Source organism: Bufo gargarizans, chromosome 3, assembly GCF_014858855.1.
Source record: "Bufo gargarizans isolate SCDJY-AF-19 chromosome 3, ASM1485885v1, whole genome shotgun sequence".
In the NCBI taxonomy this organism is placed as follows: Eukaryota; Metazoa; Chordata; class Amphibia; order Anura; family Bufonidae; genus Bufo; species Bufo gargarizans.
In genome coordinates, this window is record NC_058082.1 from 110,374,596 (window position 1) to 110,393,684 (window position 19,089).

A 19,089-nucleotide genomic window follows, 5' to 3' on the forward strand; every position below is an offset into this window, starting at 1 on the left:
CTGGGTTCATATCTGCACTTTGAATTCCGGTGGGGGAACAAACTGCTGGAGTTTACCATATCCGGCACAGCCAGATATCACCGCGCACCGCCGGATTCCCCATTTCCTGTAATGGGATCTAGCTGCTTTCCGGGCATATAAGCTGGCTTTCGGCTGGATATAAAATGCTTTGTGTAGTATTTTTTGTCCGGATGAAAGCCGGCATGTCCCCGGACACAGTGAATTCCGCCAGTCTGTTCCTCTGCCGGAAATAAAAGCGCAGATGTGAACCCAGCCTAAGACTCTGTCCTCAATGAGAGACTTTGAAACCTCCAACCTCATTGCCTATTGATAGACTGCTGTACCCTCTAAAGTTGTTGCCCCACGTGAGATCAGTAAGACAGCCTTGTTTCATTTGCAGCTGTGTCTTCCTGATTCCTTCCTGCATCCGAGTGTGGAGAACCACACATACCACTCAGGCACTGTATCCGGTCTATATGCCAGCTTTCAGCTGGACAAAAATGTTGCACGCAGCATTTTTCTTTCTGACAAAAGTTCGCATATATGCCGGAAAGCGGCCAGGTTACCACCGGATCCAACTACAGTGAATGGGCATCTGGCCTTGCACGGTGGTATCCGGCTATGCCGGATACGGTGAACTCCAGCAGTCTGTTTCTCCGCCAGAACAGACTGCCGGCATTCCCAGCGCAGATGTGAACCCAGCCTTAAACTGGATTTACAAGGGTCAACTGAGCGGCCGATGATCGTTAAGGAAACGTTCCTTCCCGACAGTGGGCTGCTCGTTCAGTGAAGGAGACCGCTGTATTTACATGCACAGTAGGAGGACGAGGGATTGCTATTTCCATCCCTCGTCCTCATACAAAATCATGATGTTTCAGCAGATCGCCGTTTACACCACATGAGCTGCTGCCCAGAAGCCATGATAGGTGGTGCCTGCATGAACGACAGGATCACCCGATTCATCGGGTGATCAGCGGCACATTTACATGGCCAGATTGTCGGTTACAGGAAAAGTTGTTCCCGACAATCTGTCCGATTCTCGGGCTGTGTAAATGCACCTTTACAGCTGCGATCCTGCAAACCACTAAATAGACAGATTAGATAAAATGTTCATTTTTCTTTTGTTATACCATTAACACCAGGTAAGTGATAATCCCCTTTATAATAACGATATCATGCTTGATTTCCATTTTACTAATGTTGTAAGGCTACTTTCACACTTGTGTTAACTTTTTCCGGTATTGAGTTCTGTCCTAGGGGCTCAATACTTGAAAAGAACTGATCAGTTTTATCCTAATGCATTCTTAATGGAGAGCAATCCGTATAGGATGTCTTCAGTTCAGTCACTGTACAGTTTTAGAAAAGATAAAGTATTGAGGCACTCAGGTTAAGGTTTTGCAATTAAAGTATAGCTTTATTTCACATGATCTGCATCATCCATTTCCCCAGTGGTACATATAAATAACAGAATATTTCTGACCGGACGTTTCGGTCACAATGGACCTTCATCAGCGGTCACATTATCTGTAAAGTGGGTAAAGGCATTCCTGGGGCACTGGATGCATCCAGCGCCCCAGGAACCACTTCGCTGATAGAGGTCCATCGTGACCGAAACGTCCGGTCAGAAATATTCTGTTATTTATATGTACCACTGGGGAAATGGATGATGCAGATCATGTGAAATAAAGCTATACTTTAATTGCAAAACCTTAACCTGAGTGCCCCAATACTTTATCTTTTGGATGGTGGCTTAACAGCCCTTGATTGGCACCAGGGACACTTTGATTGAGTGCAGTTCCTCACTTCACTACAGGTTGTACAGTTTTTGGACAGAGAAAATACTGCAGCAATTCCGGAACACTTGCTGGAATGCCGGATCTGGCCCCAAGTGGTCCAGAAAAATGGAGCCGGCTTTAGACCTTTAAAAATGTGAAAAGATACTGGATCGAATTTTTCGGATGACAACCGGAGAGACGGATCCGGTATTGCAATGCATTTGTGAGACGGATCCACATCCGGATCCGTCTACAAATGATATCCGTTTGCATGCAGATTGCCGGACCTGCCTGCCGGAATCCAACAACAAAGGTGAAAGTACCTTAATACTACATAATGAATTACTGGAGCAGTAGATATAAAGAATGAGTAGGTGCTCACCATTGCATCCGGCAAGGAGAAGATGCATGCCAGCCTTCTGACACTCAACACACATCTAAATAACATGAAAAACAAATACCTTTATGTTAGAAAAAGACATTTAAAAAAAAAAAATCTATCAAGCACAACCTTAGAGCAACACCATCAAATTATCTCAGCAATTGTGTACATATCAATGGAATCAAATTGGAAAGAGCCATGACCATGTAACTCAAGATGCTGTGGCTTCATTCCAAAAGAAAACCATGGTGGAAACGTTTAGAAAACACGCAGGCGGAAATTTATCAAGACTGGTGCTTTCTGTCCAGTCTTAATACCCCCTGCGCTGCCAGAGCATGCGCCACATTTATGACAAGGTGCAGGCCTGATCGTAAATTAGGTGCTTCCGTGCACCTAAACAGAAATCTGGTGTGAATCAAGATAAATTTGTCTCAGCTGTTGGGCATGCCCCTTTCCAGCCCTTGCCATGCCCCCTTTTGGAAAAGTGTCACAGGTGGCATAAAAAGAGGCACTTGCAACTTAAAAAAATATATGCATTTAAAAAGTCGCAAACACACAGCCTGCGACTTTTTAAAGTAAAATTTTCTGGCGCAAGGGAGATGATAAATCTATCCCTGTGTGTGACTATACCCTTAAAGGGGTTGTCCAGCTCTTTCATATTGTTAACTTATGCTCAGGATAGGTCATCAATATCAGATCGGTGGGGGTCTGACACCCCTGCCAATCAGCCGTTTGGTAGTAGCTCCAGCGCCGGAGCTACACAGGTTTGTCTATTGTGTAGTGGACAGAGTTTGTTACTGCAGACTGCTTCCATTCACTTCAATGGGAACAGTGCTCCACTAACCAGCTATGTCCACTACTCCATGGACCGAGCTGTACAGTTATTCCCAAACAGATGATCAGTGGGGGTGCGGAATGACGGACCCCACCAACCAAAAATTGATGGCCCATATAAGAGGACTGGACAACCCCTTTAAAGTTTAATTTCTCTTCTAAGCTTTCAATGTAATGGTGGTCACTTGGTTACGAGGTTCAGTGTATTACTAGTGAGCCATATGTCCTTTATACACTGCCATATGCATGAGCCCTACATTAAATTGTTCTGATAATAGGTCTGTAATGAGAAATTACTGTAACAGCAGCTGCTGTACGCCGCTGTTCCCCCACTTATCGTCGTGGTCCCGGGTGCTGCGCTCAGCGGTGACCTGTGGCCGTTACTTCCCATTTCACTGCTGCGGTCCTGGGCTTTGTTTCTGTAGTTGGTATTGCTTTTGAGGATTCCGCTCCACAGATTCCACTCACCCCTGGACACAGCATGAGTTCGTCTGGTTTTGTGTTACACTGCTCTAAGGGCGGAACGCATCACTCCCTGGGTTGTGCGGGTTAGGTCAGGTGACCTCGCTGATCAACTCTGGTTCTCCTGCAGGTATTTAACTGACTCTGCCCCATTCCCAGATGCCTCAGTGTCAAGGTTCTTGAGTTTGCTGGTTCCTGATACTCTTGTGTGCTCCTGATCTATACTTCGTTCCTGGACTTTGCTTATTGTTTGATCCCTGCCTGCTTGCTTTGTCCCTACAGTTGCCGACCCAGATTGCCTGACTGGTACCTGTGCCACCTGCCCTGACCTATTGCCTGTCTGATCACGTCTCTGCCTTATCCTTCGGTCCTGCACCATTGCTCCTGGTAATGTCTCTGCCCGCCTGACTACGCTTGTACTTCTGGTACCTACTCAGGTACCTCCTGGTCCGCCTGGACCAGCTGCCACTGACCGCAACTACCCTAATGGCTCAAGTCTATCCTCCCCATCTGAGGCTCTAGTAAAAACCAGCTAGTTGCTTAGACATGCCCCTCCAGAATATTGCCAGTCAGTGGCACCGTGGGTTCACACCCGCTGATCCGTGAAAATTACAGTTTATTTCATTCCCTTATATAATTGTGCATCTATACTGGAGTCTGAAAAATAACCTTATGTCAGGACTTTCCTTCTATTCGCTTACTCTACTGGTGCTAATGGTGCCTACATGTTTACCAGTCTTTTACATGCTGCTTTCTAAAAAATGATATATAAAATGACAATAAATGATACACATTCATGAGACTGATCAATCTACCTGTATAAAAAGACGAGCTCCAGCAATGTCAATGAATATAATCCCACTGCAGTCAATGATAAGTGACTTGATTTCAGTGTCTGCAGAGAAAAAAATAATTTTACTACAATTGCAACTTCATGCATAAACTAAACAGTTGTTTTTAAGACTATTATATGTAGCTCCACATGCTACCCACACATCGATGATGAGTAGAGAGAATTTATACTTGTGGGCAGAGGCATAGCTATAGGGGGTACAGAGGTAGCAGTCACTACATAGACCCCTGTGCCACATAAGAAGACACTGGTATTATAGAAAGTGCATGCTGGTCAAGTTACACCTCTGGCTGGAGGGAAGAGGTTCGGTCAAGTATTTGGAATGGGGGGGGGGGGGGGTGCAGTTTCAATTTTTTCTTCAGGCAGCAGAAAGGCTATGTGCTTCCCTGCCCCTGGCTACTTAGCACTGAGAGAAGGGGGGCCCAAGCTAAAGTCTTGCACCAGGGCCCATTAGCCTTTAGCTACGCCCCTGCTTGTAGGTTGCTAATAAGTAGCTTTGTTCAGAAGTGGAGTTATACACCGTTCCTGGTGAACTGTAACCCACCTCTTGTCTCTGCAGAAAGCACCAGAAGGGGTGATGTTTTAGCTTCTCACTTTCTGGTAGTGGGAAAGTGACATGGAAGTATTTTATATTATAGGTGATTATGTGTGTGTGTGTGTATATATATATATATATATATATATAATTTATATTTATTGTTTTTTTTTTTTTTTTTTGCAAATGAAGTACCATCTGCTTGCAGCATGTAATAGAGCAAGAGGAGGTTAGCAGATTGATATATAGTTTAATGGGGAAATACTAAGCAAAACATGTAATTTATCCATTTAAAGGGGTTATCTCATTATTGATCTAAAACATGAAAAGTAGACATCATATACTACAAGACAATCTGTTTCTAACAAAGCTAGAACCAGCCCTGTACCTCACATGGATCCAGAGATCTTCCCAAGCATTGCTCCTATTGTTCTCCTAGACTTATTTCAGGCTGGCAGCTCAGGGACTGCAGTTATCTCCCTATCACAGCTCAGGAGGCATGTCCTTTCTGCTATGGCTCTTTACTTTGTCACAGCTTCAAACAGAAGATATGGCTGTTGGCAGTTGAAGATTTAAACTGAAGGCGTGCCACCACCTCAATGAGGTGGACAGGAAATTAAGAAAAGAACAAGCAGCAGGTGGCACACATTTTTTTTATTTTATTGAATAGCTCAGTGGCTATACTAAATGTTTCATTGCATGAAATTGCAAAAGTATTCAGAGCCAGGTGCCGGTTTGAAAAATGTAGAATATTTTTTGTGGTACGACCTCTTTAAATCTCTGCTAGTTCTGGGCTCAGTAGCCAATTGGGCAGTCTTATCAGTGATTGACAGTTATCTATGTCTACACAGTTATACACTGAAGGTCGGATGTCAGTCACTGATAAGACCTCCCACATGGTTACTGAGCCCAGAATAAGCAGAAGATGAATACATTTCAAGTTTTGTTGAATCTTTTGGGTTTCACGTGTCATTCTTAGTGAAAAGGTTGTCAGAGGTGCACACCTCTTAATAAATTTGTTGCATCTTGGGCTGTACGTGCGCCACAAACTGAAATGTGCGTCAGCTGTAGGTTGCTGTACATTTTAGCTATAATTTATACCAATATTCTGGGATAAATTATGATAAATGTATTAGGCTCAGAGTGCCCCAGGCCTTCCGCTAAGCTTCACATGCTTTTTGAAAGCAACATACTTTTGCACATAAAGGCTATTTGTGACTTCTGTACACCAGAAATCCAGAAACCTTTGATACATTTCTCCATTGGCTGGTACAGTTGTATGATGGTGCTGTGGCTGGCTTTGTTAGTATTGTGCCGTATCCACAGGGGCCAGCATAAAATATACGGAAAATACTGCGGAAAACAGCCTTTTTGGCGCCCATGCACAGAGCTGTAAGCATTTTGTGGTCTGTAAATCGCAGATCCTCAAAACATGGATCCCTGCTGAGTGCATGCTGCCATTAAAAAAAAAAAAACCTCTGTAGAAATGCCCTATCTTTGTCTGCAAAACGGACAATAATAGGACATGTTCTATTTTTGTGCGGGGCCATGGAATGGATGTGCGGGTGCGGACAGCACACCTTGTGATGTCTGCATCTTTTGCGGCCCCATTAAAATAAATGGGTCTACATCTGATCTTCAGAAAATGAAGATTGGATGCGGACAGAAACTATGGCCGTCTGCATGAACCCTTATGGTAGGGTAAAATTTTTTTTCAATTTATGAGCATTTTTTGCAGCCCCTTCTGGGTCTTACTCTGCTAATTCTGAATTAGCAGAAACAAAAATATAACATGCCTCGTTACCATCAGGGTCAGGGCAACATTCAGGAACAGTCAATGGAGGTCATTTACTAACACCATAGTTTCACATGCTAGCGTCAGTGAAAACCCCACTGGAGAAAGATCTGACCAATTTATTAAGAGGTGCAAGCCCCTTAATAAATTGGTTGCATCCTCTGCTGTCCGTGCTCCAGCAATGGAATCTACTCCAGTTTTCTGGCAGACATATTGCTAAGGCCTCATGACCATATCCGTTTTACAAATTGCGGATCAGCAAAATATGAATGCGGTCCGTGTGTATCCTGCAATTTTCCGCAAAACGGACAAGCATAGTACAAGTTCTATATTTTGCTGCCCAGCCGCATGGATGCATACAGCATATGGATGAAATCCTTGCAAACCCATAGAAATTAATGGGTCCATGTGGATTGGACACGGACCAAAAATATGGTTGCTTGCATGAGGCCTGAATGTGTCGGGCCACGGAGGTCAATGACTGTCTTCTGGACAACTCTCAATTCACCAGTCTTCCCTATGATTGCGTAGCCTACTGAACCAGACCATCACAACGTCACATTCACAGAGCAATCATTTTCATTTTGATAATTTTTTTGAATAAACAGTATTGTACCTTGTTCTAGTTTTATGTTGCATCCATCTAGATGATAAACTGGGTTTGCAATTCCTGTATCCTACAACATAAAATACAGTTAAATATAATACAATTCATGAATGCATTTGTGCAGAGAAGCTCCTCCCTAGATCCTTTATAGATGAGCCATAAAAAATATTTCTATGTCTTATTTGCCCTTGTGTGGTGCAATTTTATGTTCTAAAGCAGGCATCTCAAACTGCGGCCCTCCAGCTGTTGCAAAACTACAACTCCCATCATACCTGGACAGCCTACAGGTATCAGCCTACAGCAGGGCATTGTGGGAGTTGTAGTTTTACAACAGCTGGAGGGCCGCAGTTTAAGATGCCAGTTCTAAAGCATTTTTTGGCTTGTTTTAGTGGGATAAAGGGCGTATTTGCCGTTGTGTGGTGAAGGGCTAAAATTACAGCCTTTTGTGGCTCGTATTAGTGACAAAAGAAAAATATATTTGCCGTTCAGCGGTGCAGTTATATGTTATAAAGCCCTTTTTGTCGTGTAATAGTGGCAAAATAAAAATATATTTGCCCTACAGCGGTGCAGTTATATGCTATAAAGCCTTTTGTGACGTGTATTAGTGGCAAAAGAAAAATATTTTTTCTGTTCAGCTGTGAAGTTCTATTGTACTACAGCCATTTACAGGTTGTATTAATAGAATAAATACGTATGTCCTATTAGCTGTTCTGCAGTAAATTGTGATTGTTATATTTATTTTTGGGGGGGAAATTGATGGGTGATTGCAGACTTCCTTTTGCTGTATGGATCGAATTACGTAGATTAGCCATTCAGTGGGGAAATTGTTTTGTGAAACAGCCTTTTGTGGGAAAATTTATGGGCGATTGTACACTTCCTTTTTCATGTATGGACCGAATAACGTTGATTAACCATTCAGTGGGGAAATGTTTTTGTGAAACAGCCTTTTTTGTTAAAATTGGTCGGTAGCTGTAACTACGGTCAAGGACAATATATGTCCTTTATGGCCCACTGGGTAAATGTAGTTCCTGCCCAGCCACACCAGCAACTTGGCCAGGTGACGCCGCTCCACCTCCACGTTCTCACGCAGTTGGTCCTGCGACAAGGTCCGCCTCTGCCTCCTCATCCTCCACCATGTCCTCAGCCTCCACTGCAGGTACAATTCACAGTGCCCCTCCAGCATACCACATGTGCAGGGCACGGTGGTGTCACACTGTTCTGCACCTCGTTTGCCTGGGCGAACGGAGTCACACAGGGGAGGAACTGCTCCATGTCCTTCATCAAGAAATCGAATCCTGGCTTTCTCCACGACAACTGAAAATCAAAACCATGGTGACCGACAACAGGAAGAACATGGTGTTGGGGCTGTGTCAAGGAGGGCTGAGCCATGCACCCTGCATGGCACACGTGTTGAATCTGGTTGTCAAGCAGTTCCTGAAGTCTTCCACCCATCTGCAAGACATCCTAAAAATATCCAGGAAACTTTGCATGCACTTCAGCCACTCATACACTGAAAAGCACACCCTCCTTGAGCTGAAGCGGCAGAAAGGCATCCCCCAAAATAGGCTGATATGTGACGTTTTCACCCGTTAGAATTCCACCCTCCATATGTTGGACCGATTATATGAACAGAGAAAGGCCATAAACGATTTCTTGATGATCCAAGCGGACAGGAGTACTCCACTGTGTAACTTCGATGTCAGCCAGTGGCAGCTCATGCGTGACACCTGCCGTTTGCTCAGGCCCTTTGAGGATGCCACTACTGGATGAACGATGTCATTCCACTGCTTCATGTCCTGGAACAGATGCTACTAAATCTAGCTGGTCAGGGGACTGGAAACGTGGTTCCTACATCTCACGGCCACACGAGCCCTGTGCGGGCTGAAATGGCGGAGGAGGAGGAAGAGGACATTGGTGCAGAAGCAATGTGTAGCGAAATGGGTGGTTTTTATACACGGGTGACAGGAGAGGAGGAGCCGGAGCAGGCAGAAGAGCTACAGGGTGATGAGGAAGAGGAGGCAGTGGACCCAGACACACCGTAGAAGTATGCAGTGGAGATGGAGGCAGGGAGTCCCTCCGAGTCACTTGCACAAATGGCCCAATGCATGCTCACTTGCTTACGTAGTGACAGCCGAATTGTCACCATTCGGCAGAGGGATGACTTCTGGCTCTCCACCTTGTTGGACCCTTGCTACCAGTCCAAACTGAACTACTATAGAGACATCCTATGTATTTAGTTGGCCGCTGCCTATCTGCGCCATCGTCCATCGCAGGTCTGACTGGGGAGGGGGGCCCTCTGCGCTCACATTCCTCTGCCATGGCTACTGGGGCAGGGTGGGGGGGTGCGAGCAGTTCCAGCTCCTTCAGCAGCAACTTGAGTCTAGATTCACTGATGAGCAGCTTTCTTCACCCACCTAGTGAAGAAACTACTCACCAGCAGCAGCAGCTAGATCTGGAGCAGGACCTGAACCAGCAGGTAGTGGCATACTTGGACAGCACTCTGCCACCCAACATTGAAGATCCGCTGGACTACTGGGCAGCCAAACTGGATTTGTGGCCGCAACTGGCAGAGTTTGCCCTGGAAAAGCTGTCCTGCTCATCCAGTAGTGTGCATAAGAGCAGGTGTTTAGTGCAGCGGGGGCCATAGTTACCCCAAGAAGAACTCGCCTGTCCACCCAAAATATGGAGAGACTGACCTTTGTCAAGATGAATCAGGCGTGGCTCAGCCAGGATTTCCACCCACCAATGCATGATGCATCAGACTAGATCAGGCATCCTCAAACTGCGGCCCTCCAGCTGTTGCAAAACTACAACTCCCAGCATGCCGGAACAGCCTAAAAATATCAGCCTACAGCAGGGCATTGTGGAAGTTGTAGTTTTACAACAGCTGGAGGGCCGCAGTTTGAGAATGCCTGGACTAGATCATCCATGGTGCCTGTAACGGATCTCCTAGCACCCAGACCGGGTACCTCCGTTGATGGATGCTCCCAGTGCTTCCCAAACACTCCAAGCACTCCGCTCTACACCAAAACCACCACAAGAGCCAGAAACAGGAACAGCTCTTACAAGAGCTAGAAGTAATAGCCAGGGGAGTATACACGTATAGCAATCCCCACACACATGAGACGAGGCTCTATGTTGAATGTAAAACAGCAACTCTTTAATGGGTTATTTTTCAGCCTTTTATGCAGGTCTCCTAGCAAGGGACACTCCCCTTGGGGCCCTTGTAGAAGACTGTGACAGTTTATATTTTAGCCAATCACATGCATTTACAGTATTGAAACCTTCCCAGCAATTGTACACAAAACCCCCTTCCCTCTGTCGGTAACGTAATCAACAAAATACAATGAGCATTGTCTTTGACGCAATTAACTAACACACTGGCATTGTCTGAGACGCAATCAACAAAATACAATTACCAAGCATAATGGGCTAACTTAATCACTCACAGACAGAACACACACATTTTGCCCAACACACAGAAAACACCTTAAAACCCAACACATCCCCATAATGTATACATCCATGGATAGCTCTGATCTGGGTGAACAACATATCCAAAAATCACCCACATCCGAGCAGGGGGTCCCGAATTCCATGGAAGTCACATTTGGCCGGCCGCAAGCATGGCTTTCCTGCCCAAAACAGTTCCACAGATGTAAGCTGTGCGGCCGGTCTGTCTTCTCCTTCAAGGTTAGTATGGGCCATAATCCTGGGGCAAGAGGCTGTCAATAAGGCCCCTCCAAAACCCATTGGCGAGGTTGGTTTCGCCACACATCTCCCCTTCCCAGGGAAGACTAACCAGATACCTGACCTCACGCCGGTCGGTACCTGAGTTAGTCTGGCAGTCCACCCACAACCAAATACTGGACCTGTTGAATTTTGGGGCCTGGCTCTGTTCTGTACTTCCCCAGCTGTTGAGTGGGCATCTGCTACTTCTTGTTTCATTTGTGTTCTCTAGCTTGGAGCTGTAGGTACTTGGTGGGCAGAGGCCAACTGCGCTCTGCCCAGATGCCATCTCTTCCACTGGGGTAGCCAGTGGGGATTCCGGGTCTGGACAAGAGGATAGGGGAGGGCAGAGGCCGACTATTTTTTTGGCATTAGCAATACTGATGGATTACTGACCAAATACTGACCGAGTGAAGGCGGATGCTCAACAGACAGGATCAGTTTTTTTGTGGGTTATTGTTCCGACGGATCAGAGGAAGGGCAAAATAATCAGTGACGTCGACACAAACTTACTGCTGACACCCTCTCCACTATGTCTGCGGGGGGAAGGGGCTCTACTTGTACAAGCGTTTAATAGAACAGGTTCTGTAGACATCTATGTGGAATCAGCTGATGACGGTGTAAAAGGAGTGCGCTTCTTTTTGGCCCTAACATTAAACTGTAAGGCTGAGTTTATACTTGAGTTATTTGGTCAGTTTTGGCCCCGTTACTGCCTAAAAAAGTGAAGTGTGCAGTGATTCTAAGAGCGACGCCTGTCATCTGCATGTCATACTGACTCACAGTATCATTTCACTACCAAAGCAGACTCCCTATGCGTGTTACTGCAAGGCACAGTGTTCTACACCACTAGAAAAGCTTTCTGCAGCCAGGAAATAGCAGTTTTTTAACTAAATTCGCTACAAAAAAATCCGGCCAAATAGAATTTTTTAAAAATTTGCTCATCTCTAATTGTAATAGTACTATATGAGCAAACAAAAAGCCATCATAAGACCCTGTTCAGGATGAATAGGGTCTTATGACCCTATGTCTCTCCCCCTCTTACCTTTTCTTTTTCATATTGCATATAAGTCCTCAAAATAAAATGCAAGTGAGTAACCATATTATGGATGTATCACCTATTATTGATGAATTTTTTTTATTGATGCATTTTGTATGCTTTTTTGTTCTTCTAATATCATATTATACATGCACTCTGATAAGGAAGTATATCTATTTAACCAAGAATTAAGGAAGTCAATCTATATGTTTGTCTTTGTGATGTGAATCATTCAAAGTGAAGACCTATTATTGGATAGGTATTGTATGACTCTATGAACATTATACGTACTTCCTGACAAAAAGGGTCTCTACCAAGGGACAAAAAAGTGCCTGGAGTTGGTCGCATTTTGAGGAGGAAGGAGAATTTTTTAATGCAATGTATTGTTGTGTTTGACTGGTTTGATTACATATGGTAATCTCCATTGGTTTATCAATCCCCTGATTAACTAATAACTGTGTAAACGCGTTTATAATATCCAGCACCAGAAAAGCTATATCCCAGAAGATTAAAATATCCTATATAACATGATTCTTTGGTATAGCTCCTAAAGAAAAAGTGCAGACAATTACACTGTTAATCACTTTTAAGGGGTTGTCCCACCTGGAACATTTACAGTATATTGATAGCCTATGCCTTCGATGTCAGATAGGTACAGGTTCCACCTCTATGTCAAGGACAGTGTACTCTCCACTTACTGCTATGAGACTGACTGTCACTGAGTGGGCAACATCGAGCATTTTCTTAAGTCACTTAGCAGTGAATGGAGAGCAAGCTGGACAAGCACAGCCACTCATCTGTTCACTGCTTTGGGACTACCAAGAATAGCCAAACCAATTCTTGGTTATTTTTGGAAGCCCTATAGCAGTGAATAGATAGTGGCTGTGCTTACTCTCCATTCACGTAGGGGCTCTGTTCTATAGATAGGTGCAGGCCCTACCTTTGAGACCTGCTCCTCTCACATTTACAGCCTATCTTATTGATAGGCCATAAATGTTCCAGATGGGAATACTCCTTTAATGCCATTTCCGAATAGTTATATACTCACTTATTTAATTTAAGTTTGTATTTTAAGGTCAATGCTTTGTCAAGGTATCCAACAGAGCAGAGAATTGTGAAGGCACTTGTGATTGGAAGCACTTTGCATAATAAGGGAGAATAGCCACAACTGAAAATGCAAATACCTGGTACCACTGTCAACAGATCATCAGTTGTTATGACCTTAAGGGGGTTTATCAAGACTTTTATACAGTATCTAATCGGTGGGGATCCAACGCCCAGAAGCCCCAGTGATCAGCTGTTTGAGAAGGCAGCAGTGCTCTGGGGAGCACCATGGCCTTCTCTCAGCTCACCAAACCACACCGCTGTACATTGTACAGTGGCTATGCTCGGTATCGCAGCTCAGCCCCATTCCCTTCAGTGGGGCTGAATTGCGCCTAGGTCATGTGACCAATGAACCTGATGTTACATGGCCTAGGGCAAGCTGTGAGAAGGCTGCAGGGCTGCTGCGAACATCGGTGCCTACTTAAACAGCTGATCGGTGGAGTCCCAAGTGTCTGACCCTTAATGATCAGATAGTAATGACCTATCCAGACGATAAGTCAGCAGTATAAAAGTCTCGGAAAACCCTTAAAGTATATGGATGCCTTTGGGGGCCAATTTTTTATTATTGCATTCTACTCATTTTCGGCTAAATATTTTTATTTCGACTAAACTTTATTAAAAATGTTCAACATTTTTTCTTTTAAAGCTCTCACTTTTAGTGTATTTGCAGACTAGCATGCTCTCTGCTTCACACTGAATCTGTCAGAGAGCTGCCCTGTCAGCTGGACCTGTAGCCCTTACCTCTGAACTCCTGACACTTCATAAACACTTATTTAAGCCATTTTCTTATCACTTTGATAAGCAATTTTCAAAATAAAGAAAAAAATCCCACGGCACATCCAGGGCGGGTGGATCGTCTTCACAGCCGCTGGCACTCTATATATACAAGCTATACTGCGGTGTTGCCCAGTCTTTACTTTTTGTTATATTTGATAAGCAATTAACTATAATGAAAGTTTAGGAGGAAAGTACAGATAAGGGCTACAGATCCAGCTGACAGAGAAGCTCTCTGACACATTAAGTGTAAAGCAAAGAGCCTGCTATTTATCTAATCACTGAAACTGAAAGCTCTAGAAGAAAAACGTGAAATGTTTTAATAAAGTCCAGTTGAAAAAATTATATTTTTTTTAGGCCAAAATTAGTAGAATTAACTAAGAACAAAAAATGCACCCAAAGGCGTCCACGGCCTTTACATTTTTTTTCCTGATGATATGTCCCTTTAAATAAAAGGGCAGACTTAGCGTTCAGTATATACTTAAAATTAGCCTTACCACAACTGAGACGCTCATCTTCATGCCTTGTTCCATGGCTTTTAATGCTTTCTCTCTCCTCCTTATCTTTTCCTGCGTCAGCCCCACAATCCTGCTCATTGTTTCCTTAAAGATGTCCCTGTTGCCGTAGTATATGGGGGAGTTATAAGACAGGATCTTCACGCCTGGGATTTCAAAACACTGAAAACAAGAATGCAGACAAAGGGTCTATAATTTTTGGCAGTGGATCCTGGAAGCAGTTTTATATCTTAAGAAAATGACAATTTATAGCTAAAATATGCCATTGTTTAAGAGATGTGTTATTGGCGGCTGAATCCATTATTCCTGTCGTGTGTGATTTATGTGTTGCTCTAATTGTGGTTTGGATGGCGCCCTGCTTCTTGTGCCGAAAAAATATGTTCCTGTATACTGTGAATATCAAAATGTAACTCCTATCACTTTCTATCTACTCAATTTACTTGTCCGTCATCTCTAAATACTGGACACGTGTTATTTAGTCTAGGTACACACCGCATACGGGCACTTATACCAGCCATTTATGCCAAAGGGATACTCATGTATTTTTTGCACATTGCGACTAATCAACACTGAGCTTTCATTTTTCAGGGCAGGATACAAGATAAAATCTAAACTCTGATGGACAACAAAGACAGTCCTACTGTTAGACAGTTTTGATAAATGAGGTCCAGTGTGGCAAATGGGCGTCAGTGCTTTATGGAGCCCTTCATTGTAAAAAAGAAGTGATGATACGTCACCAATGTGATTTTAGAAGCATGCAATTTCTAGATCAGTGCTTCTCAGATTGTGAGGTGGCGATAGATAGATAGATTGTATATATTTAATTGAGGTAATTTTTTAAAAGATTACTATCAATTATGGCCAGGGCTACACAGTGACTTTAAAATTGCAAATGTTGCACTAACAGGTTTGTATTTCTGCTGACTGCCGTTATAGGATCACGGAGATTTGTAGGTCTGCCATGTTACTGCCTTGATTATACCCTGCCTCTGGTGGGATGTAATTGAATTCCGGTAAAAATACCTATACACTGTAATGCATTAATGTAAAGTATTGTAGCATGTAGTATAAGATATCAAATTTGCTTGGTTCAAGTGTCCTGAGGGGACTAAAAGAAAAACTGTTGAATAAAGTTTTTAAAAGTATTTAAAAAGAAACTTCAAGAGAAAAAACTATTTTCCCATTAAAAAATAATAAAAAAGGTAAATATAATTGGTATTGCTGTGTCCGAGGAGAATAAAGTTAACATTGCATTCTTACTGCAGAGTGAACTGTGGAAAAAAACAAAACCCTAAAAACAGTAGCAGAATTGCTTTGAAAGTTATGTTGATGGAAAAATGGAGGCATGCATAAGGGGATAATTCTATTTTGAGACTCACTCAATTTTTTTTTTTTATACTTATAATGCATAAAGTCCAAAACTAAAATGACTCACTGAAGTCATACCTTGTCATTTTGTTCAATGGGTCGATATATTTCTGTATTAATAGCTCTTCCCAGAACTGAACACTGTGCTCTGAAATGAAATGATAAAATGATATGAAGGTGAATACACTAAGGTTAGAAAATATAGTTTTATAAAAACAGATACAATTTCCTCCTACATTGTAGAATTATATATAATTTTGTGATTTCCAAAAAAAAGAAAGAAGTTAAAGATAAAAACTATTTTTTTGGCCCATTTGGAACACATATGGTATATCTCTAGTATATGCAATCAATATTAGATAGGTGCCAGTCCCACCTCTGGGATCTGCTGTTATCTGGAGAACAGGACCCCTGAAGTGAAGGAGAGCCACTGCACACTGAGAGGAGTGCTCTCCATTCATTGCTATGAATAGGGCTAAATAGTGCCAAAAACAGCCCAGCAAGTGAGCTAGGCTATTTTTGGAAGTTCCATAGCAGAGAATGCACACTGGACAAGTCTGACCACCACTCCATTCACCACTATTGTACTTTTGGATATCTCATAGCACTGAACGCACAGCCTAATCAGGTGAACCACTGCTATGTGTCGATGCAGACAGTTTCGTAGGGAGGCTGCTGGTGACAAATTCCCTTTGAATGATACCATTTTGGCAGCTTGTAGCTACCAGTAAGGGGAGACTAGAAGTGCACTGAGGACAGATTTATTACCGAGTTCAATTACAGAGACAAAAAATAATGCAACGGCACTCTGCAAACACAAATAAAGTACAATAATGCCAGAATTATAGAAAATATTCTGGCGCTAATGCTACACTCATTTTACAAATTTGAAATTCTTAGCAATTACATTTTGTACAAAATTATTTGTGCCTGTCTGCTGGCATCAAGACGATCTCTATAGGACAGGAACCTACGCTAAATACTACCTCTTTTGGTGCAATACTGGCCACCATAAAATACAGGGAATGCGTGTTCCACATGCATGCTGGGTCCACTCTGCCTTTTGCTACTTTTGGTGTCATAATGGCCTCCATTAAATCCAGGAAATGCAGGTCCAACATGTTTGCTGAGTCTGCAAGCTGTAGCCTGCTCTCCCTGCATTCATTGGAAGCCTTCTGGCACAAGGTAAGGTATAGAGTGGGCTCAGCATGCATGTTGGACCGGCATTCCCTGGATTTAATGGAGGCCATTATGGCACCAAAAACAGCAAAAGGCTTAGTGGACCCAGCATGCATGTGGAACATGCGTTCCCTGTATTCTATGGTGGCAAGTATGGCACCATAACAGGTAGCATTTAGTGTTAGGTTTCTGTCCCATAGAGATCGCCTTGATCTCAGTAGACGGGTCCAAATAATTTTGTACAAAATGGATTTGCCAAGAATCTAAAACTTATAAAATGAGTGTAGCATTAGCACCAGAATATTTTCTATAACTATGCCATTATTGTACTTTCTTTGTGTTTGCAGGGTGCTGTTTCATGTTTTTTTTTCGTCTTTGTGCTTTCAGCTACGGCAACATGCACCTGCGCATTGGGATGTGCTGACTGCCCCCCTTTTTTTCAGTTCAATTACAAATACATAAATTCTTCTTCAGTATCGTGACTTTACGATTATTATCATTTACATTATTATGAAATTAACCATCACAGAATTTGTACCTATTTAGATATAAACAAAACAAATATAAACATTAGGATAAAAAACATTTGAAGCAGATTTGTGGCATACATTTACGGTATGCTGTAAACCTTCAGTTTTCAGGTTGTTTGGTCACCGATTGTACTATAAACCAGGGGTCAGCAACCTCCGGCGCTCCAGCTGTTGTGAAACCACAACTCCCAACATGCTCCATTAATTTTTATTGGGGTGAACAGCCAAGCAAGTGTGCAAAATGGGAATCGTAGTTTTACCACAACTGGAGAGACAGAGGTTGCTGATCCCTGCTGTAAACTATACTATATATAAATTACTAATATATATATATATATATATATATATATAAAATATACGCTATACTATACACTGCAAATCTTTATACAAGTATTCTATTTTTGGGGAACATACCTTTGTGTTCTGCAAACTACAGTCATCATTGAGAAAACTACACCGACAGCAAGACCCATTTCCACATTGAGAATGACCACAGCCAACCATGTGACCACCCAAACAGACTGGAAAACAAAACCATATGTCTAATAAATTATAGCAAAGAAATGACTAACAGCAGAGAAGAGTTCTAAAAATATTTCACAAAGAAAATATAATCAAATTCCAGCTCTCATTTTTCAAAGACTTTTTTTTTAAATAATATCAGCAACTTGATTGGTTGCTATGGGTAACTCCTCCAATTTTCCCTTTCATCAATTTTCATAATTTCCCCTTATAACTTGGAAAACAGTCTATTGCCTGACACAATTGTTAAAGGGGTTGGCCCATCTTAACATTCATGGTATATTTCTAGGATATGCCATATTTGTCAGCTAAGTTCAATGGGGCCCTCAAAATGAAAGTGAGCAATACCGCACATGCATGGCCACCCTCTGTTCATGGCTATGACACGTCCAAAACTAGCTGAGCCAACCAGACATCAGCTATTTTCTGAACTCCAATAACAGCAAATGGAGGATGGTCGCACATGTGTGGCTGCTCTCCCTTCACTTCAGTGGCCTGTTCTGTAGATAGGAGATGGTCCCAGAAATAGGAGCCACATACTGTATACCTGACATTTATGGACTATCTTAGTGATATGCCATAAATGCTGAGATGGCACAATCCCTTTAAATGGCTGAATTGTGAGGGTGTCATGGATTCACCTGGTGGCACTCCTGTGGCAGGTCCCAACCCTTCATGGCAGTGCTGCTGGCGTCATTCCATTGCAATGGCAGCAAGCCCTGTTGACATGGGAGCCCAACCTGTCAGGGAACAGAAGTGTCGGGGCCAAACAGACGTGACTCAGGTGTCACATGCTCTCTGCCAGTTGCCTCACTAGCGTGTATTGTACTGTTGTTTGTATCTCTGGTATTCTGACTTTTGGAGTGTCCCTGATCTTGCTCTTGACTGCCATTTATTCCTTGACGAGATCTTCTGGCACTGACCTTGTTTGATATCTCATTTTGTGTTTGTATTCTGTGTTGGTTCTGACATGTCTCTCTGTAGCCTGGTTTTGACTTTGTTCTTGGATTCTTATCTGGTCCAGTTTTGCCTGTTTGGTTCAGACTTCTTTTTGTCTGACAACTCTTATCCCTCCAGGTTTGAGCCCCT

The 19,089-nt window shown here is 43.0% G+C and overlaps 1 protein-coding gene across 1 annotated transcript in view; it reads right to left on the reverse strand.

Moving 5' to 3' along the window:
• LOC122931975 (solute carrier family 26 member 10-like) overlaps positions 1–19,089 on the reverse strand; it is a 77,404-nt gene that overhangs the window by 24,626 nt on the left and 33,689 nt on the right. The window contains exons 11-16 of the mRNA XM_044286100.1: positions 17,893–17,999; positions 15,848–15,917; positions 14,384–14,563; positions 7,253–7,313; positions 4,269–4,348; positions 2,158–2,212 (exon numbers count right to left, since the gene is read on the reverse strand). Of these exons, the coding sequence (XP_044142035.1) occupies positions 2,158–2,212; positions 4,269–4,348; positions 7,253–7,313; positions 14,384–14,563; positions 15,848–15,917; positions 17,893–17,999 (553 nt within the window). The remainder of the gene's footprint in view (positions 1–2,157; positions 2,213–4,268; positions 4,349–7,252; positions 7,314–14,383; positions 14,564–15,847; positions 15,918–17,892; positions 18,000–19,089) is intronic.